At 45.9% G+C, this 22,734-nt stretch overlaps 1 protein-coding gene across 1 annotated transcript in view; it reads left to right on the top strand.

Annotated features, from left to right (window-relative positions):
- The first annotated feature begins 12,425 nt into the window (after positions 1–12,425).
- Positions 12,426–22,734, top strand: part of G3BP2 (G3BP stress granule assembly factor 2) — a 37,441-nt gene continuing 27,132 nt past the window's right edge. The window contains exons 1-3 of the mRNA XM_066574085.1: positions 12,426–12,665; positions 19,991–20,109; positions 22,350–22,431. Coding sequence (XP_066430182.1) covers positions 20,015–20,109; positions 22,350–22,431 — 177 coding nt within the window. The 5' untranslated portion in view covers positions 12,426–12,665; positions 19,991–20,014. The remainder of the gene's footprint in view (positions 12,666–19,990; positions 20,110–22,349; positions 22,432–22,734) is intronic.

Below are 22,734 nucleotides of genomic sequence, written 5' to 3'. Positions count from 1 at the left end.
TCACAGCAGGGGGGTGGTATAGGGCTTGAACGTCACAGGGGGAAGTTGTAATGCCTTCCCTGTCTTTCAATTGGCCAGAAAAGCTCGCTAACGTCTCAGAGAGGAAACTGAAAGTAACCGGAACACCGCGTGGTGCTCGTTACGAGTAACGAGCATCCCGAACACCCTAATATTCGCACGAATATCAAGCTCGGACGAGTACGTTCGCTCATCTCTATTTATAACCTATAATATCCTTCCGCTCCAGAAAGACATCAAGTCCCCTTTTAAACTCCTCTATTGATTTTGCCATCACCACATCCTCAGGCAGAGAGTTCCACAGTCTCACTGCTCTTACAGTAAAGAACCCCTTTCTATGTTGGTGATGAAACCTGCTTTCCTCTAAACGTAGCGGATGCCCTCTTGTTACCGTCGCAGTCCTGGGTATAAACAGATTATAGGAGAGATCCTTGTATTGTCCCCTCATGTATTTATACATAGGTATTTGATCGCCCCTTAGCCGTCTTTTTTCTAGAGTAAATAGTCCTAATTTGGATAGTCTCTCTGGGTATTCCAGTCCCTTCATTCAATGTATCAGTTTAGTTGCTCATGAAGGGTTGCTATGGCTGGACCTCAGGTGCAAGAGTTAATTGCACTGATTGGTGGGGGTCTTTCTCGTGAGGCACCTACTGCTATATATGGAACTACTTAACCTATGTCCACTTAAGGGCTCCCACACACTTGATTTTTTTTAACGCTGCGATATCGCTGCGTTTTTTTAACGCAAATATAAATGGGACTTTCTAATGTTAAAAATGCATCGCACAAAAATCACAAAGCATAAACTTGCGATGCGTTTTTAACATTAGAAAGTCCCATTGACATACACGTTAAAAAAATGCTGCGATAAAAAAACACAAGTGTGTGGGCACTGTGAGGGGTTAATTCACGTTTATGCCTTATTGACTACAGCGACTCCATTTTGTATTCTTTGCCTTTGCTAAATACATGTGTAAGGGGTTAATTCTAGACTTTCTTCCCCTTTTAATAAAAATAAGAAAATACATTTAATTTCTTCTTCTTACAAGCTCACTCCTTATCTGTTCTGTTCCCGCTATACGACCCTGAACTTTTACTAACCATCCTCCCATATATGTTATCCTGTTTTCTTGTTCATGTTCCGAGAAGCGCGTCCAAGGACATTATGTTTTGATACAGTTGTCACTGGACATTGATGTAAGAAATATTGTTGAAAGATATATTGTTCAATTAAAAATCTGCAGATGTTATGTAGCCTTGAGCATGCCTGGGGCATGCGCAGTAATCAAATCATACGTCAGCAAACTTTCCCTATAACTTCTGTAATACTCTGAATAAACTCACTTCGCTTTTTGACAATCCATGGTGCCTGTGACTGTCTAATTTGCGTTGTCTATGAGTACTCATATCTGAAAATAATCTGGAAGCAGACAGCATCCGCTCAACGGTCAGAGTTTGACCACCCCCAACATTACTTGGCGCATCAACGAGGGCCAGAATTTAACTCCTTACCTGCAGCCGATATCTGACAACCCTGCCTGCCGACCATCCGGACTAGGGGACACGGGACCTCAGATCTACAAAACACCGGTGTAAGGTAAGCCATTTTGACTTGCCATTCAAAGATCTGAGCCCCCCTGTCTTCAAAAGCCACGTGTCGACAGAAAGGTTTGTTGCTGCATGTTTATAGGATACTTCTGCCTGTGTTATTTACGGTGTTCTTGGTAACCGTGTTAGACGGAAGAACCCACATGTGTATATTGCCATGCTGTCTGCTGTAACCATTGAACTGATAACTTTCTGCTGTACTCTGACTGCCGCACTCATTTTCCTAGCTGTCATTTGTTATAAGATCACAGAGGCCGCGTATAAAGGTGAGACGTGGTCTCCTCTCTCTCCATAAAAAGGTCTACTAGTAAACATCCGTACCCTGCCAGCCGTAGGCTTGGCAGAAGGGACTGTGTCCTGATCTACCCGAAGGACTGAGGTAGAAACAGCGGACATCAAAGTCCATAATACTAATAAGTGAATATTCATACCCTGCCAGCCGTAGGCTTGGCAGAAGGGACTGTCCTGATCTACCCGAAGGACTGAGGTGGAGACAGCGGACATCAAAGTCCATAGTACACATTTGTGTCCTGCCCATAGTACACATTTGTGTCCTGCCAGCCGCGACCTGGCAGAAGGAACTTAAAAGGTCATCGCGACCGCCAGATTTACCCAGAGGACGTTTTGTACATCCTCACTACTCCGTGATTGTGGTAAATCAAAAATGGCAAGTCCAATTATTAGTATGGGGTCCAGACAGTCTCAGACTTTCTTGACCCCTATTGAGATAATTAGGGAGAGAGAGGGGGAGGACAGTTATAAACAAGCCCGTAAAGTTTACCAGCTGATAGGGCTTAAAAAGGCAGGAACTCTTAACTATGAGTTCTGGCGGCAGTACGGAACAAAACACAAGAAAGCGATCAAAGACGCCGGTCTAGATAAAGGAGTAGAGGCCATAATCAAATATAGTAGAAAGGCAAACGTAGAACGGTGGGATTGTGAGCCGGTGTTTGAGGGCATACTTGTGTATGCACCCCCGGTGCGTGATTCAGCCACAATGCACCCGATTTTACCAACCGCAAGCAGCTCTGAAATTCTTCCTGAGTATCAGAGTTGTACCGCTGCAACTCCGCCACAAGAGCCCCAAAGAGAAAAAAAACCTTATTGGCATTGTCCCAGATGCGGACAACGACACCCTTTACAAAAAAAACAGCTTTAACTATGTGTAAACAGGAAAAGAATGAAACCGTTGAATGCTATTTTGGCAGACTAGAAACAAAGGCTAGAGACATGGGTCTCACCCTCTGTACAGATGAAGTGTACTACCCAATGATGTGTGAAGCGTTCATGCAAGGCATTGGCCCATCATTGGCAGATAAAATAAAAGCATGCACCCCTGATTGGCGACAAGCCAAGCCCGGAGACTTGTATAAAAAGGCAGTAGGGTTTGCTATGGATGAGAAGCGCCCTGCAGTGGCGGTCAAATACTATAGCAACCAGGGGGGGGGAAGGTGCAGCCCCAAGACAAATCCAACAACAAAACACGCAAGTGTTACAACTGCGGCAAGGTAGGCCACCTGGCCAAGCATTGCCGCTGTCCCAAGAAACCTTGTAACCAGGAGACGGATCAGGGCGCCACTCCCAGCGACAACGCCGCGTCGCCCGAATCCGTCCCAATGAAGTCCCGGCGATCCAGCCCCAGTATCCCTACCGTGGAAACAGAGGATAGAGGCACTCAGACTCTCGAGCCTGTTTCCATATGAAGTGAGGAAGTGCCCTTCCTTATAGACACTGGGGCTACAAATCCTGTCTCAAAAATTCATGTGAAATAGTAGAAATGTTTAAGGCAAAGAGTATGCCTATATGGAAAAGCAAGTTAGAGAAATAACAAAGGACAGACAAAGCAAGTTAGAATTTTGGGGATCTGAGACCCACAAGGTCTCACAGATTCAGAGATAAGCAAAAGTTGGTGAAAGTAAGTTAGAATAGATGGATTGAGAAACGTGTGGATACGGTAATTATCAGAAAAAGGGAATTCTTTTATAGTTTGTGTTCCTTTGGGACATAAAGCAAGTTCATGTAGAATCTGTGAATAATTATGTGTCAAATAACCAATATTGTCTGTGTGTCTTCATGTTATGTAACCTAATTTTTGTTATACATTTAGTCTTTTGTCCTTTCTTTTATGTGTTTAACCATTTCTCTGCTGTCTGGGTTTGATAGTCAGTACAGAGAAATATATTTTTGGTTGTTTGCCAAAAATATGAGACTGTTCTGTTCCAGAAATGAAAGTCAGAGGAAAAAGACAGACGTTGAATGTATTGTGTGAATTGTATGGTTTGAAAATGGAAGAATACAAGTACAGAGGAATGTGTGCTTCTTGTGAAAGCTGCAGCTGCAAGTCGCCCCCACCCCTTGTCTCCAAAAGGGGGGGGGGGGGGTATATTGAGAGTTTACAGAGAAGGAATGCATGCCTCTAAAAGCCAAAAAGATTAGAGCGGAAAACACTGGACGAGTAACTCTGCTTGCTTGAATAGAATGAAACCCGTAATGAATCCAGTGAATTTTACTGTTTTTGCTGTTCTTCGTGTAAATGTCAGTCCTGTCACTGGTCGGCCGTGTGCATAATTGCTAAATGTGTGTTACAGTTGAATCATACCGTTACGTCCTGTGTGAACTCTTACTAATATTTGAATGAGACTTGACCGCATGAACGGATGAGAATTAATGACCCGTGTTCAGACTGTAATGAATGCATAATGTGTGTGATGTAGGCGCTGTGTGCTGATCATTTGGAAGCCTGCCAACAAGTCACAATTATAGAAGAAACGTGCGGACGGCCATACCTGTACTTACACCTGCTGCCAAACTCCGCACCTTTCTGGGCCTTGTTTTCATACTGCCCCCATTGGTCCACTTTGTTTTCGCTCTTATACAACCACTCATTCTTTTCTCTCACCCTTTTATACTTCATCTGTTGTTCTTTTCTGTACTGAATTTTCTGGCCAGGTGACAGTATTGACACAAAAGTCCAGGGGACGACCACGGCCACCTGGATGCTATCCAGAATCCAGTGGCTCGAGGAGCTCCCTCATGTGTTTGTGCGGTGGCAGCAGTACAGGCAATGGTTAACAAATCTTCGGAGTTGGTCTTGAACCAACTCCCCCTAGTGGTCCTCACCCTCCCCCATGACACCCGGAGCATATACACGCAAGTGCAACCCAAGCACTTATTTCTGGCCCGTCAAATCCAGCTACAATGTGCTCTTGTCATTCTTCTACTACTTTGAACTCGGTTACCCTTCCAATTAAGTACCCTAGTTCAAAAGGGGGGGAGAGAAGATATAGGTGATCTAGGTATTGCAGGTCAGCTATTTTTAAATTTTTAATTTTTTCTTTTTTTTTTTCCTTTTTACAACAAGGTTATGATCTATTTGAAATAGAATACCAGCCTGATTGTCTAGCGGTAATCGGTGCAAGGGGTTTCAGAAGTGCCAATTCAGCTGGCAGAAACTGAACCGCTTGAGGTAATGTTTAAAGGGTCACGATACCTCACTCACTTCCTTATGCTGGAAGGTCCTGAAAGCATATTGAGAATTGCGTGATGGGACCCTTGGGAGGTTGTATCAAACTTCACCTGTCCGGTGAGGCTCGTATACACCCCGGGTCTGAAAGTCACCCGACCTTATGTCGGATGGCAGCAGACCAAGCGACACCTCTACCCGTCCTCACTTTTACGCACGCAGAGGAACAAGCTCTTAGCCCCCTTGGTCCGTCAGTACCCCCTGGCACATGTCCAGGAAGATGCAATTGCAGACACTGTCTCTTCTTTATGTTAACTGAAAGTTTTTGTTAATAATGCATATTCTGAGTTGTTTTGTAGATGGTACCAGGGTAATTGATGACTCCACGCTGGATATGCAGTGATCACGTAACAAGATGTCCTAAAAGCAGAATGCCTCCGCATGTCCCAGGACAGGAAGCGGAAGTACAGGCCCTCGCTGAGGCGTGTGGAGTGGTAGAAGGTAAGACGGCAAACATTTACACTGACTCCCAGTATGCATTTGGCATAGCTCATGACTACGGCCTAACATGGAAGGCCAGACAACCAGTTAAGAATGGTGCAGCGGTGACAAAGTGGAAAGCTCACACCAATTCCTACAGCAGAGAAACAAGAGGCAACGCCATCACAGATCACACAGCAAAGGCAGCGGCCCTTAAAGGGGTTGTCCCGAGGCAGCAAGTGGGTCTATACACTTCTGCATGGCCATAATAATGCACTTTGTAATGTACATTGTGCATTAATTATGAGCCATACAGAAGTTATAAAAAGTTTTTTACTTACCTGCTCCGTTGCTAGCGTCCTCGTCTCCATGGTGCCGACTAATTTTCGCCCTCCGATGGCCAAATTAGCCGCGCTTGCGCAGTCCGGGTCTTCTCCTGTTCTCTATGGGGCTCCGTGTAGCTCCGTGTAGCTCCGCCCCGTCACGTGCCGATTCCAGCCAATCAGGAGGCTGGAATCGGCAATGGACCGCACAGAAGCCCTGCGGTCCATGAAGACAGAGGATCCCGGCGGCCATCTTCAGCAGGTGAGTATGAAGACGCCGGACCGCCGGGATTCAGGTAAGCGCTGTGTGGGTGGTATTTTTAACCCCTGCATCGGGGTTGTCTCGCGCCGAACGGGGGGGGGGGTTTAAAAAAAAAAAAACCCGTTTCGGCGCGGGACAACCCCTTTAAGCCGTGGAAGAAAAGAAGAAAAGAAGAATTTAACAATAATTTTGGACTTTGATATGAACTTGGACTTTGAATTACTTTGATACAAACATTGGACTTTGATATGCTAAAGACTTTACAGTTACAAGCAGCAGAAATGGGACGGTGAATGGCGAACAGTCAACAGAACTTGCCCACCAAGGTCCCTGTGCCCCATGATGGCCCAGCGAATGCACGGAAAGACACACCTACCGGGGGTCCAGATGTCCGCCTTGAGGTCGTATCCTCTGGCCTGCTTCGTCGCCTCCGGTGCGTTCCGGCATGACGTGCCCACAAGGGTCTTTCTGACTTTGTTCCTGATGATGTCGCCCCCTGTGGCTAGAAACACGCTGACGCCGAAATCTGCGATCTGCACGGAGCCGTCTTCGCCCCGGGGAATGTTTCCAGCCTTAACATCCCTGTGGATCTGGCCGTTCTTATGCAGGTACTTCAGGCCTTCTAGCATCTCCTTCAGCATGGTGGCGATGCTTGCCTCATCCAGCACCCCGTTCAAAGCAGCAATGAGGTCGACGCTTGAACACGGACGGATGGCTTCTGGGTTTCCTGTAGTTGCTGCATCATCACTTGTCCAATTTTGCATGACCTTTGCCGTAAGCAACAGGGCAGAAGTAAATTTGCCACATAACACTTGCCTAGACCACTCTACCCATTTCAGGGATTGCAATTTGACTACACTCAGCTCCCACTTGTTGGGAAGTATGAATACGTGCTTGTTGTTGTTGATGTCTTTCCAGGTCGGAGACCTACCCTGTTATCAAGGTAAATAAGCAGGTAATCGTACAGGAGCTGATGAATGAGGTAACCTGCAGATATGGGGCACCGGAAGTGATTGACTCAAACAAAGGTACACACTTCACACCTGCAGAGCTTAGACAAAGTTAACAGACTAAATGGTATGCTTAAGTTAAAGGAAGTGTTGTTTGGTTTTATGCCAAGATTGGGGCTGTATCATCCACAGGCCCTACAGCAGGGCTATGACATAGTAGCCGGATATGTAAAGCACCTGTGTGACCAACTAATGGTAACCCAGAATCTAGTCTTTTTCTCCCATTCCAGGCCCAGACAACCTAGAGGGATCTTATTCCCTACTACCTGGAGATTGGGTGGTCGTAAAGAGACGTGTCCGGAAATCCCTAGGGCCCAGAGTCAAAGGGCCCTGTCAAGTCCTGCTGACCACACCTACTTTAAGTAAAGTTGTAAAGAACTGTTGTTTGTTTTAGGACTAATGGACTTTTCACGCCCTACCTTTGCCCCCCCCATGAGAAGGAAAATGAAGGACATTTTGTTTATTGATGGACTTTGGACTCTTCACTCCATGCTTCGCCCTTGTGAGAGGGTGCAAAGGGACAATGCCCAAAACCACCTTGTTAGGCACCACCAAGTACTGTTGGACTTGTACACACACCTAGTGCCACTGGTTTTCCTTTCTTGGCTGTTCCTGTTCCGTCAAAAGAACTGTTTGCATGGACAAATGAAAACTCAGAAACCAGAGATAGCTGGTGGGGTAACACATTTAGTGCTTTGAACCCTGCCAATTGGTTTTCTGGTTTAGGAGGTTGATTTATGGGGATCCTACAAAGTATATTACAAGTTGTGATGATTTTATTATGCATTTATAGAGCAATTAAGGTTATAATTTCATGTATTTCTAAATGTACTGAAAAAGCTGTCTCTTTGCCGATATGAATCACGTGTTTATGGACTAGGAGTCATACTTGTCTTGACCCCATGTCCAAAACGGGGGAATGTGAGGGGTTAATTCACGTTTATGCCTTATTGACTACAGCGACTCCATTTTGTATTCTTTGCCTTTGCTAAATACATGTGTAAGGGGTTAATTCTAGACTTTCTTCCCCTTTTAATAAAAATAAGAAAATACATTTAATTTCTTCTTCTTACAAGCTCACTCCTTATCTGTTCTGTTCCCGCTATACGACCCTGAACTTTTACTAACCATCCTCCCATATATGTTATCCTGTTTTCTTGTTCATGTTCCGAGAAGCGCGTCCAAGGACATTATGTTTTGATACAGTTGTCACCGGACATTGATGTAAGAAATATTGTTGAAAGATATATTGTTCAATTAAAAATCTGCAGATGTTATGTAGCCTTGAGCATGCCTGGGGCATGCGCAGTAATCAAATCATACGTCAGCAAACTTTCCCTATAACTTCTGTAATACTCTGAATAAACTCACTTCGCTTTTTGACAATCCATGGTGCCTGTGACTGTCTAATTTGCGTTGTCTATGAGTACTCATATCTGAAAATAATCTGGAAGCAGACAGCATCCGCTCAACGGTCAGAGTTTGACCACCCCCAACAGCACCCTAAATTATTAAATATCCTAACCAGAGGCAGCAGGACCCCTGAACAGGTATGCACAGTTCCTCTATGTAGGTGTTATTCTGAAATACAAACACTCTTTAAAGTTTGACTGTTTGACTCCAGAGTTCCGTTCCGACTCAAGCTTTAAAGTGTGTTCATTCTGAAGCGTCACAGTGTTTCAGAATAACACCTACATGGGGGAACTATACATAGTCAAAATCTGCAGCTGATTTTGGCTGATTCAGCGCTCCCCTCACCTCCGAATTCTTCCCATTGTCAGTGCAGCCTTCCTCCTGGTACCCAGCAGCCTGTGACTTCCACATCACCTGACCTGTGGCGCTGCGCTCCCTAGAGGCCGCCAAGTACAGGGAGAAAGGCTGTGCTGACAGTGCGAACAATTGGGAGGTGAATTTTCCGAAATCAGCAGCAGATGCACAACTGATTTTGATTTTGGATTGGTGCAGATTGTGACTCTGTTGTGGATGTGGAAATGCTGCGGAATTTGTGGCGTAATTTTCCTCTGCAGAAATTCTTTGAAGTACCCTAAGGCTGCCTTCACACTGGCGCTAAAATCGTGTGCTTTTCATGTGATCCGAGATTGCGTGAAGATGCAGAATCATAAAACCCATGATTTTCAATGGCTTAATTCCCATTTGCGATGTTTTCTGTCCTGCGATGTTGTGAGATTTGGAAATCGCGGCATGCTCTCTCTTTCTGCATTTCACGATTTTTTTTTTTCTCGCCCATGATTCCCAATGGAGGCTCCGCTCTATCACTGCACACGAACTTGCAATGTTCTCGCAATTCGTTTATAACATTAGCAACACCTGTTGCGATCTATCGCGAGAGAAAATCGCAAGCGGTAGGGATGCAAGATTATTTTCAGGAAAAAGCATTGCTGACAGAAAAAACATCTCGAGGACAAAAATGCAGCCGTGCGGATTTTGACTTGAAATCAGCTGCGCTTCTAGTGAGTGCAGTGTCACTGGCCACTTCTGCATCACCTGACCAGTGACGCTGCGCTCATTAAAGGCTGCTGGACGCCCAGTGAAGGAAGCGCCAAGAGCAAAGAGTTCAGAGGTTGTGGGGAGTGCGGTATCTTTTGTAACCGGTTGCAGAAAGAACTCTGTCTTTTCCGGAAATGCTGTGGAATTTTCTACTGTGGAAAATCCACAGCATTTCTTCTTAGTGTAAACATACCCTAAGGGCTCATGTCCACGGGGAAAATAGGATTTAGGATCCGCAGCGGATTTCCTGCATGCGGATCCGCACCCCATAGGGATGCATTGACCACCCGCGGGGTACATAAATACCCGCGGATCGTCAATAAAAGTGATTTAAAAAAAAATGGAGCATGAAAAAATCTGGACCATGCTCCATTTTCATGCGGGTCTCCCGCGGGGACGGCTCCCGCAGGCTTCTATTGAAGCCTATGGAAGCCGTCCGGATCCGCGGGACACAAAAATCATATTTTACTCACCCGCTCCGGTTCTTCTCTTCTCCGCGGCGCCATCTTCTCTCAGCCGCGGCCGGATCATTTTGCTTCGGCCCGGCGCATGCGCGGGGCACGTCACCGACGTCATCGTGCACATCCGCCGAGCCGAAGAATGAAGATCCGGCCGCGACGAGAGAAGATGACGCCGCCGCGAAGAGAAGAAACGGAGCGGATCGGAGGTAAGTTTATTCTCATTTATTTGCATTTTCAGCCCTCATGTCCGCGGGGCAGGAGGGACCCGCTGCAGATTCTACATGTAGAATCTGCAGCGGATCTGATTTTCCCCGTGGACATGAGGCCTAAGGCCACTCCCACTCTGCTCAAAACTGCGGCATGTTACCACGATTTCAAGCAGTGCTTTTAAACGCATTGTACATAGAGATGAGCGAGTATACTCGCTAAGGCACATTACTCGAGCGAGTAGTGCCTTAGCCGAGTATCTCCCCGCTCGTCTATAAAGATTCGGGGGCCAGCAGGGGGCGGGGAGGGGTGGGGGAGGAACGGAGGGGAGATCTCTCTCTCCCTCCCCCCCCCCCCCCGCTCTCCGCCGCAACTCACCTGTCACCCGAATTTTTAGAGACGAGCAGGGAGATATTCGGCTAAGGCACTACTCGCTCGAGTAATGTGCCTTAGCGAGTATACTCGCTCATCTCTAATTGTACAGCGTTTGACAGCCCTTTTTAACGCTGCAACGGGTTATGGGATGTGTTAAAAAAAAACGAAAATGCAGAAAAATAGAACAGATAGCGCTAGAAAATAATCGAGGGTGTTAGATACGCCACGTTCGAGCGCAGGTCTGCGAGGCCCTATTAAAATAAGTAGGAACATTGTACCACGATTAGCACGGCACTTGGGATGCCGCACTAATCACGGTAAGTAGCGGCTGGCATGAGAGTGGCCTAAGGTTATTTCACACAAACGCCACTTTTGTTGCATTTTGATGAGGTGGTGTTTTTTGAGAGAAAAAAATCACTGCGCCCAGATATAGCTGTAGGTCAACAGTAAAATATAAAAAGCCATACAAGCATTACATTTTTTGTAGTGGTGTTTTTTTCTCCCTTTTGCGCCCTTTTTTGGGTTCCATGGCATTTTGTTCAAATTGCGGCATGTTCTTGATCTGCCATTTTGTGCTGTTTTTCCTTAGAAAAAAAATTGGCCAAGAAAAAACATGAGCGACTAAAAAAAGCAGCGGAAGTATGAGTAGAAAAAATGCAGACCTTGTTTAAAAACGTATGCGATTTCTCCGGCAGTTTTTATTTTCACCCTAAAACACTGACCACAAGACTGTCTGAAGAAAGCCGCAAGGGGAGTTACAAAGTTGGCAAGTATGCGTTATTATTGGGGCCACGTACAGGACCCTTCGTCAACGGGGTCTAGGGTCACCGAAAAATACTGGCCTAGATTGAGGCCAGCGTCACACAGGCATATGCGTATTTGCGTGTGCATGAGCACAGCAATTTTGTGAAGCAAACAGTGCTTTTTGCGCATGCATCCGTGTATTTTATTGTATCTATGCATTTCGGCATATGCATTTGGGCGCAGCAAACAAATACGCAATTATTGAAATGGCTAATCTAATGAGTTCCAGATGTGCAGTCACACAGTGTTTCACGTATCTCCTTGCATGTTTTGCATGCATTTTCACATCCCTATGGACTTCTACCGGGACTTTTGGTGCGCAATTGCGCAGGAAAATAAAGCGTGCTGCTTTTTTTGGGTGGCTTTTTTTGCATGACTGGAATGCGCATGACAATACGCCTATGCAAATGAAGGAATCCTAGCACCGCCTAGTACATCGTCCTCCTATACAACGCGGCAGATAAACTGCGAGCATCGGCTCTATATACACTGCAACACTACAACCGAGTCGCAGCAGGCACCTGTCTGCCCCAACTTGGCATGCGCAGAACATGTTTAAGCTATGAACGCACAAGCCCAGTGGGCTCTGTTATATACCCAGGTATGTCTGGTGATGTAACATTTAGTAGTTGGTGATAGGAAACATAATATTTGCCAGGGAGTCAGCAGACTGTTCAATAATTTGGCAGCGAGTAATCAATAATTGTCATGCATTTCTACATTTATTTTGGTTATGCCCATCAACATTTCTTTATTTTCCTGTCATTGTACATTATTATTTGCTGTCAATAAAGTTTAATCTATAAAGAGGAAAAAAAAGACAACCAGCACCTAGGTAATGAGTTAGCTCCGCCCAGGTGCGCAATGACGTCGGAGTAGGAGTGGCTTCCTTCGTTTATTGTACGCCTGTGGGGGCACGCACACGCGCGAAGGCTGCTGGGTTCTGATCTCACGGAGGGCGCGTAACTGACCGAACGCTGCGTCACTCTGGTGACGTCACTGGCACGACAGCACTGTCCCCGCCCTGCAGCTGACGCCCGTAGCCGGAGGGTGAACACAACAATAACAAGGTGCCTGTACCGTCCGCTGGGGCCCGGGGCTCCTGTGTGTGTGGGCAGAGCGGCCGTCTCACCGGCTCTGGTTGAGGTGAGTGCGACACGACGTCCATAGCCGAGACCGAGCGGCCTTTGTGCGCCGAGTGGGAGCGGGCGCGCTGCTGGCTGGGGCTGTTGTGTGCAAGCCGCGCTGCAGGGACCGCCGCTGCTCTGACCCCTACCGGCCGTGAAGGTTATCGGTGCAGCCCCGGCTGGTGGGCTTGTACTTACCCGGGCCACCTACCAGCACTACCCCTGCATGAAAGGGCAGCACAGTCAGAGTTGCAGCCGTTAAGTGATGTCACTGGTGGTGACGTTCACACGGCATATTGCAATAGCGGAGTGGCGGCGAAATGTTCCGTGTCAGCAGTGCCGCTGCCGCCGCCGTTTTTTTTCTGTGTATTTTTCATATCTGCAGTGGTAAACTTGGCCGTTTTTGTAGTATTTTTTTCAGCGTAAGGCCACCCTCACTTATACGCTTTTTCAAAATATGATTTCGATGCAGCTCGCAGACTTGAGTTTTGTGACGCTGCGATTTTTGAGTTTCGTCTGCACCACTTGGCCGCGTTTTAGCGCCTTTTAACGCACCTCACCTGTGAGGGTTAAATGCTGTTGAGCACAGCACCATGCATTCAAAAACGCTGTGGGAAAATGTGAGCGTCTTCTGGTCGTGGAGAGTGGCTTTAGGGTGCTTTCACACGTAGCGCAAATGGTGCCGGTTTTCCACAGCTGAAAAAATGGTCATCTAAGGCCTCCAGTCCACGGGCGGTTTTTTGCTGCGGAGTCCGGAGCGGGCATCCTGCAGCCATAACCCTCCGTAGTATGCTACGGGAAAATGATTCTTCACGCGCACACGAGCGGAAACCAATTGTGGCTTCCACTCGTGGATGAAAAATTGCAGCAGGCTCTTATTTTCCTGCGGCTCTTGTGTGGACAGCTTTCATTAAGTCAATGGAAGCCGTCTGATAATTGTGGAAAGGCCGCCGATTCAGCAGGACTTTGAAAAACAAAAATCTGTACTGTGCATGTGCGACGGCCAGCGCTTCCACACACGTCCGCAATACGGAGATGCAAGACACGGACCGGTACGCAGGGTCGCCGGCCGTGGGCACGGATTGTGTGTGATTTCCCCGTGCTGAACGCACCTGAGTATATTGTGCAAAGAAGCAATTTTTCTGTGCAAGTGAGGTGCATTTCGCCTTAATTATTGTTAGTAGTAATAATGTACTACCATATTGTGCTTTAAGGCTGGGTTCAAATCTCGTGGAATGAACGCACGGAAAAACGTGAGATTTTCGCAGGTTACGCGCAGTTTCAAAACCCGTGTCCTTTAGCCGCGGATTTTGGAGCAGCTTGGCCGTCATTCCGCTGCGCGCAGCTCTCCACATAGAGGAGAGCGGTTGCTCCGGAAACTGAGAAAGAATTGCCATGCTGCGTTTTTGATTTCCGCGTAGCATGGCAATTTTAGTGCGGTTTGGCCACAACGGATCGTCCGCAGCATGTGGACAGGATTTTTGCAAATCTCGTCCACTTTGCTGGCTAATCCCGGGATTAAAAACGCAGACAGAAAGTCTGCACGGACATTCCGCAGCAATTCCGACCCGTGTGACCTCAGCCTGAAGGTTTTAACTTGGTTAGTACCGGAAACAAGTGCTGTTATCGTTATACAGCACCGACGTATACTGACACAAGATACTATAAACGGGCGCACGTCTTGCATGGGGAGGAGTCCTGCTCGCAGGAGCTTAGTCTATAAGGGCGCTCGTTTGCGTTCAGTTAAATGTCGCTCAGAACCGTGGCATTTTACCGAGATTTTCAGCGGGATTTTTGAAGGCATGTCAGTGTTTGGCAGCGCTCTTTAATGCACCCTGTCATTGTGGTGATTGAGGTGCGTTAAACGCTGAAGAATAGAATGGATAGCGCTCGACAATCACAGCGGTACAAACGCCAAGCTTGAGCGCAGGCCTGAGAAGCCCCATTAAAATCAATGGGAGCGTTGTACCGTGGTTGGCACAGCGCTCAGGACGCCGCATTAAAAAGTGTGTGTGGCCTAAGGCAGTATACATACAGGATACTACACATATACGCACAGCTGTGTAGGTTTATCACCACCTATGTTTGTGCATAGACAGGTAAGAGGTACAATGTAGTGTGTGAGGGATGCTGTAGGAAGAATGGTAGTGTAGAGGCAGGGTAGATGGAGAAGAGTTTAGGTTAGGGAATATGGCTGGCCTCCATACAAAGATGTGTTTTTAGGACACACTTAAAGGGGTTTTGTCATAAAAAAAATTAATCTATACTTGCCTATTCCTCCTCAGGCAGTCGTCTTCCTATATCTTCTCCTCCTCAATCTTCTCCTGACTCCTCCAGTCTCCCAGGTCACCTCACCTCCAGTAGGGAATGCCGATCCTCGGCAGCCTGCTTTACCGTGACTGCGCATGCACAGTTTCTCGCTGCTAATGTTTCATATACTATATGAAACACTAGTGGCAAGATATTGCATATGCGCACTTGAGCAGGCTGCTGAGGATTCAGCATTTTCTGCTAGGCTGTGAACACTGTCACTAGTGACCGGGTACACTGACCTGCAGGAAGTGAACTGCAGCTAATATACTCCAAAACAGGAAGAGGAAGGGCCGGCTGGAGGTGAGGTGACCCCGGGGACTGGAGGAGCCAGGAGAAGATACGGTAAGCAGGCTGACAGGGGAGGAATAGGCAAGTATTTTTTTTTCTTCTAATAACAAAACCCCTTTTAAAATGGTGGGCCCTTCTTAAAATCTTGGACGCGAAAGTGTGGGGTCCAGGTTAGAGAGGAATTTGCTCTAAGGCCATTAGCAAAACGGAGGGAGTGGGTAGGGTGGTAGACAAAGATGAGGGAGGAGTTATGGGGTAGCACAGCATTGTGGAGGGCCTTTTCGGTAAGAGGGGGGGGCAGCGGCTTAGGGGCTGGCGCTGGGTGGAGGCAGCAGTGCAGCGGCTTGACAAAATGATGAGCCTGGCTTCTGCCTTAAGGATGGATTAGAGAGTTGACTGAGGGGCTGCTGGTCAGTAGCGAGTTGCAGTAATCAGCGAGTTGCTGTAATCGCACAGAGAATAGATAATGGCGACAAGCAGAGTTTTTGTTGTTTCTGCAGTGAGGAGAGGGCAGATTCAGGAGATGTCTTTGAGGTGAGGTGACAGGAGCAAGCAAGGGACTGAGTATGGGGAGTGAAAGAAAGGTCAGAATCAAATATGGCCATAAGACAGCGGGTGTGCGCTGCCCAGGAGGTACCACTGACAGATGGAGATGTCAGGTTTTGGTCGGCCATTAGATGGCGGAGATACGAGTTCGGTATTTGAGTGGTTCCGTTTTAGGTAGATGACGTGGTGTTAGCGCACAGACCATCACTGGCGTTTTGTAGTAGTGAAGGTGTGAAGTCACCAGAAGTATATAATCAGGGATTGTTGGCATGAAGATGGTGTTGGAACCCAAGTCTGACAGTGTGCTCAATGGGGGTTGTGTAGAGCAGGGGTCCCCAACTCCAGTCCTCAGGGACCACCAACAGGTCATGTTTTCAGGATATCCTATGCTAAGAACACCTGTGGCAATGTCTGAGGCACTGATGATGATTACATCACCTGTGCAACACTGAGGAAATCCTGAAAACATGACCTGTTGGCGGTCCCTGAGGACTGGAGTTGGGGGAACACTGGTGTAGAGGGAAGAGAGGAGAGAAAGGGGAAGAGAAGTAGGGCCGGCGAATAACTGAGCGGTCAGTGGCAGCAGGAGAACCATGCAACAAGCGCCACCCATTAAGGCTGGCAGAGTGCAGCATACTGAGAATTTGGTGATCTATGGTATCAAAAGTCACAGAGAGCGAGTGGGGTAAGGGGGGGGGGGGGGAGGTGCACGCAGATTTCTTGTGCGGGAAAAACTGCACTTGCTTGAAATTTGCATTAACATGTGAGTTTGATGCAGTTTTTTTTTTCCTCCATAGGAGATAATGGGCAATTCTTAGACAGTCACCTAAACATAGGACATTCTCCTATCACTGACCATCTGTGCGAGAGAAAAATCGCTCATGTGAATTACACCATTTAAAGCAATTGGTCATTTTTACGTGTGATATCTGTCTGTATCTCAATCGGTCAGATCTTGCTTGTGAAAATCACCCGTATGAATGCACGCTAAGGCCAGCGTATTTGAATTGTGTATTACAGGTGCTATGTCGTACATATAATACGCAGTACAGCACAGAAATTAAAATACATTGATTTTCGCGGTTAAACTCGCTGGCGTTTTTTAATTTCGTATAATCAAGTAATGAACACAGCATGTTCTATTTTACCATGTATTACGCCCACCAGGGCAGGTTTTTTAAAATGGTCTAATCATTGAATTTCAACTAATTTTGCAGTTGTGTCTCAAGAGCCATAACTTTTTCATTTGTCCATTGACATGGCCATATGAGGGCTTGTTTTTTGCTGGACAAGTTGTGATTTTTTTAAACAGGAGGGAGGAAAAAAAGAAATGGGGAAAAAAGAAAAAAAGGGGCCATGTCATTAAAGGGGTTGTCTCCCGAAAGCAAGTGGGGTTAAGCACTTCTGTATGGCCATATTAATGCACTTTGTAATATACATCGTGCATTAAATATGAGCCATACAGAAGTTATTCACTTACCTGCTCCGTTGCTGGCGTCCCCGTTGCTATGGCTCCGTCTAACTTCGGTGTCTTCTTGCTTTTTTAGACGCGCTTGCGCAGATCTATCTTCTCCATTTGGCTCGTCTCGGCATCACCGGCATTTTGGCTCCGCCCCCTTGTGCGCATCATCGCGAAGCTCCGCCCCCTTCACATGTGCCGATTCCAGCCTCTGATTGGAATCAGAGGCTGGAATCGGCACATGTGACGGGGGCGGAGCTTCGCGATGATGCGCACAAGGGGGCGGAGCCAAAATGCCGGTGATGCCGAGACGAGCCGAATGGAGAAGATAGATCTGCGCAAGCGCGTCTAAAAAAGCAAGAAGACACCGAAGTTAGACGGAGCCATAGCAACGGGGACGCCAGCAACGGAGCAGGTAAGTGAATAACTTCTGTATGGCTCATATTTAATGCACGATGTATATTACAAAGTGCATTAATATGGCCATACAGAAGTGCTTAACCCCACTTGCTTTCGCGAGACAACCCCTTTAAGGGGTTAAATAATGTATTAACTTCCTTCTCTGGGTCATTACGATGCACACGGATACCACATAGACTGCAGCATGTAAAGGGTTAACACAGCAGAGATCGGAGGTTTTCTCTGATCTCTGCTGTAAGAGCTAGTACCTAGCTGTCCTCTGACAGCCAAGCACCAAGCTTTCCCTGCCACAGAGACCATCGGCTTGCTTCTGACAAGCCGATGGTCTCTATGGCAACCTGTAAACAAAGCAGGAGATTGCCGGCATATCGGCAATACCTTCTGCTGGTTTTTCAAAGCCCTTGCACTGCTCTGTGTGGGTCTGTGCAGGCAGAGCACAGTGTCACAGCTTGTGGCATTGTCCTCTGCAATGTGTTACAATGTGATACATAGCCCGGAAATCTTCCGGGCTATGAGCAGTGGAGCTCGTCCCGGAAAATTTCCGGGCGTGCCACTCAAGGGGTTAAATGTCAATGAGGGGAAAAAAAATCTCTTCCGATCGCTTCAGTTTGCATCCATTCGCATCTGTTCTGTTGTGGTTCCATTTCTTTAAATGGAGAAATTGGCGTGGTCCGCAGTACTGCTGCTTCCATTCAGAATAATAGATCCTCGATGGAATAGTCGAATTGTATGTTTGTTTTTTTGTTTTTTTTTTTGTAAAACTCTGCAGTCGATGGGAAAGAGATGCAGACGTAATGCGAAATGGTTTCCAGTTCTATAAGTTTTTTTTTTTTTTCATGTAACTGATCCTTTGTTCAGCGGCACGTTCTGCTGCAGATTTCAGCCCTTCAACTGAATTAAAACTGAAGGAGTGAGATCTGCTGCAGGTTTGCACGACAGTCCGTGGCAAAATCCGCAGCAAGTCGGTGACGTGTGAACGCACCCTTGAAGGGATTCTCCAAGATAGCTTCTTTGCAAAAATGGGACCCTTATGTGCAAAACATAAAAAAACTCATCCTCACCGCTGCAGCTCGTCCCACGATGGTGACTTCGGGTCCTGTTATCCTGCCCGCTGCAGCTAATAGCGGAGCTCGGTGATTAACACCTTGCAACTGTCCCCGGACTGTTGACATCTGGGAAGGGATGGGGTAGGATTTCTCCTACATGCCCCATCCTCTTGTTCTCACAGGAGATGAGCGAGAATCTGGAAACAACAAGAGAGATTTGTTCAATTGTCCTTCAGTTTATAAATGCGTAAAAACCAAACCACATTCGTTCCATGTAAACAGGCAGGCGTCCTAAAAACAATTCAGATAGCTATCGCCCTGGGAAGACACATGATTTTTATATGAATGCGATGCAAGCGTGATTTTTCTTGCAAAATGCATCGCTGCACTTGCGATTTTTCACATGCATGCAAATTGCCCGTTCTTCCCTATAAGAGCCAAAAAAGCATTGCATGTGCACTAAAAATTGCATGTATATGTGGGCACAATTTGTTCTTTGCTCCTATGGGTAAGAATAGGCAATTCTTACCCATAGGCAATTCAACAGAATCGCCCAAAAATACGACATGATGCAGTTTTTCCTCTCTCATCGCCTCTTTTCACAATGCTGCGAGTGAAAAATTGCCCATGTAAATACCCCATGAAAAGCAATCTGTTCTCTACCCATGCGATTTCCTTGCATCTTGTGACGCTCAGAAATTGCGAAGGAAAATTACCTGTATGCATGCACCTTTGTTAGAACGAGTTTTTTTTATACCACCCATACTGTAAATTTGAACTATTACAAATTGTGTACTCCTCCTTGGATAAATCTATACCTTAACAATGCTGGGAACAGTCTGTCCAATCTTCTGTGAAGCATCTAGTGCGACCTCTGATGGCCTATCAATGCGGCTTATCTGCAGTGCCAGTTGTGCACCGTAAATCCACAGCAATTTGCTGCACAACACAAGTGGATTGGGTTTTCAAAACCTCGTATCCGCTTGAAAATCAGCAGTATGCTCTGACTTCTATATCCACAGTGAGATGTTTCTTACAGAATCGGCTACAAACCCTCTGGATTTGTGATAAGATCCACAAGCTATTTTTTTCGCCATGTTTGAAGTTACCATTGAGATATTTAAAGTAGTTTTACTAAATCTTTCCACTATAAGCTGCTCAAAACTGAAAGGTTTGGATGCTGTGAAGTAGTAAATGCATTTTATTACGCTTTCATATACGTTCGTCCTTGGAAGTCACTTAACGTGTTTTTTGGGGTTTTTTTCCTTGCAGTTTATCCTTTCTTGTACCAAAGAAATGGTGATGGAGAAGCCAAGTCCCCTGCTTGTAGGGCGGGAGTTTGTCAGGCAGTACTACACCCTCCTAAATAAAGCACCAGACTTTTTGCACAGGTAAGAGCATCTCCTTGCATTGTTTCAGTATAGCTTTGCTTAAATGCTGATCGGGATGAAATGTAATGTGTAATGGTTGTTTAAACTTTGTGGTCACCTTTGGAGGGGACAGGAATGTTTTTCTTTCACTTAAATGCATGTATTTTGGGCTGACAGTAATTTTTGCAATAGGGTTTACAATGTTGCACAGGTTGTCTTCTGCAGCTTCTAGATATCACTGTATACATATACTGCACTCTAAGGGATGGGACCGAGTGTGCCCTCCTGCAGATATTCAGCACCAAAGGCTGCACTGCTAACGTGTGCATTTTTATGCACAATTGAAAATAGCAGAATTTTGCTGGCGATTCCGTATCAAAATACTGCGAAATTCTGGGACTGCAAATTTCACAACAATGTCTATTATACTGTGATATGTTGAAGATGCAGAAGAGAAATGGTGTAAAATTTTTAATTAAACTCTACTGCAAAAATGATGGTCAGCCCAAAGTACATGCCTTTTGAGTGAAAAAAAAATGGATCCATGAACTTTCCATAGCCTTTTACCCTTTACAATCCAATTTTCCTACCACCCGCACGCTCCCCAGCTCTTACTTATTTTGGGGTGGAAAAGCTTGTTGTGGATTCCTTAGAATTACTCAACAGAAACTAACAAAAATGATGTGACGATTTTATTACACATAGTGTAATATACAGGGGGTGGACAAAAATATTGAAACTCCATATGAAATGCATGCCTTAAATTACATGGGATTATAAATCATATTTCAGTAAGACTTGTGGAGGTAATACAATACTGATGCTGCTGGGCAGTTGTTCACATTTGCCAGAGCAACAAGGTTCCATTGGTGAGGGGTTTGAGACACTCAGCTGCTGTTTCCAGCTGCTCCCAAAACCACCCAGAGCAGGGCAAGAGGTGAAGTAAACAAATCAGTCGTTTGGACAGCTGCGGTAAGTCACTGGCCTCAGCTTTTTGTAATTCACACCTTTTAAAAACGCTGCATTGTGTGTCAAAAGCAGGTAGAAGAACGCTGATCACCTTTTCGTTCTCCTGCAGCCCTGTTTAGAGGTCGAGTCTCAAATTGGAACCCACTTTCTCCTGTCTGTACAATGCACTCCTTTAGCTTGGCACATGCTCAGTTGTCTGCGTTGTGCATTTAAATCCTGAGTATTTCCACTTACAGCACATGCTTGGCTGTGTCTATAAACTTCTATGGGCTCTATTGAAATCAATGGAGCTCACAGAAGCCTGTAATAAGTGGAGCCTGGATTGAGTGTTGCCGGGACAGCTGTCAGATCTGAATTCTGCTTGTTGTATTCTTCTAGCATGTAAACAGAAATAAGCAGCCTCCCAAAACATAAACAGCGCATGCCCGACCGCGTTACAGGCAAAAGAAAGCCAAGCAGGTGCAGCCACACTCTGCGCCGCGATGTGTGCTTACTATGTATGCTCGGCCCATTACTGTATTCTATAGCTCATCTAACCGCAGAACTACATATACAATATGGGTGGGTTTGAATGCAGCAGATTTTGCTGCAGGAGATTCACTGCAAAACCATCAAGCTCAGCATAAACTTCTGCAGCATTTGGTGCAGATTTTGACGCTGATCCACAGTAGATTTCACACTTTCAATTTAAGAGTGTTGTGGATATGGCACTCTTGAATTGCAAGGGTGAAATCTACTGTGGATCAGTGTGAAAGTCTGCAACGGGAGCTTTGCTGTGGATTTTGGTGCAGTTAATGCTGAAATGCACAATGTGTGAACTTGCCCATTTATATATGTGTATGTATTGGGGTACATTCACATGTAGCTGACTTGGTCCAGATTTCTTCTGTGGGAGGAAGCAAGGAGTATGCAGAGAAGTAAAGGACTGCAGGGGCTGTGAAAGTATTTGACAATGGCACACAAAGGGTGCAGTGGTAGATTGTGGGAGCTTCATGATGTCAGAGCAGTCACGAAGACCGCCCCCTTTCACAGGAGTGAACCAGGTAGTAAAGAGAAACCATGGGGGTACTAAAGGTGTATAAAAATGAGATTTACAAGGTTATACAATAATTATCATTACTGTGTAGTAAATATGGCTCCAGTACTAATAGCAATTTTTGTTAGTGGGAAAACCACTTAAATTTTTTTTTTCTTTATTGAAGCACTTGGCATTTTTGACAGTGCAAACTCTTATTTAACAAGACAAGTCCAGGTGTTAAACAACTTCACACCTTATGCTTATTTTCAATCAGGTTTTATGGAAGGAACTCTTCTTATGTGCATGGAGGACTGGATGCCAGTGGAAAACCCCAGGAAGCAGTGTATGGTCAGGCGGTATGTCTGTTTTTGCTAAGCAATGCTAAGTCATCAGCACTTTACTGTAATATTAGAATTGTATTCTACTTTGTATCACTTAGGCCATTTCCTTAAAGGGATTCCATCAACAGTAAGTGACCAGTTATTAAATAGAGAGCGAGATCTCACTTTTTTATACAAACATAATTTGACAAAATACAACCAAGATGATTGTACGTAGTATGATACAGCAGAGTTGTTTCACATGTACAATATAGCGATGTGTTAAAAGCAGAGGGATCTCCTCTTGAATCTGAGAATGTAAGTGGAAGTGTGGAACAA

Source organism: Eleutherodactylus coqui, chromosome 7, assembly GCF_035609145.1.
Source record: "Eleutherodactylus coqui strain aEleCoq1 chromosome 7, aEleCoq1.hap1, whole genome shotgun sequence".
NCBI lineage: Eukaryota > Metazoa > Chordata > Amphibia > Anura > Eleutherodactylidae > Eleutherodactylus > Eleutherodactylus coqui.
The sequence above is the reverse complement of the archived record's forward strand: the minus strand, read 5'-3'. Positions and strand labels throughout refer to the sequence as shown.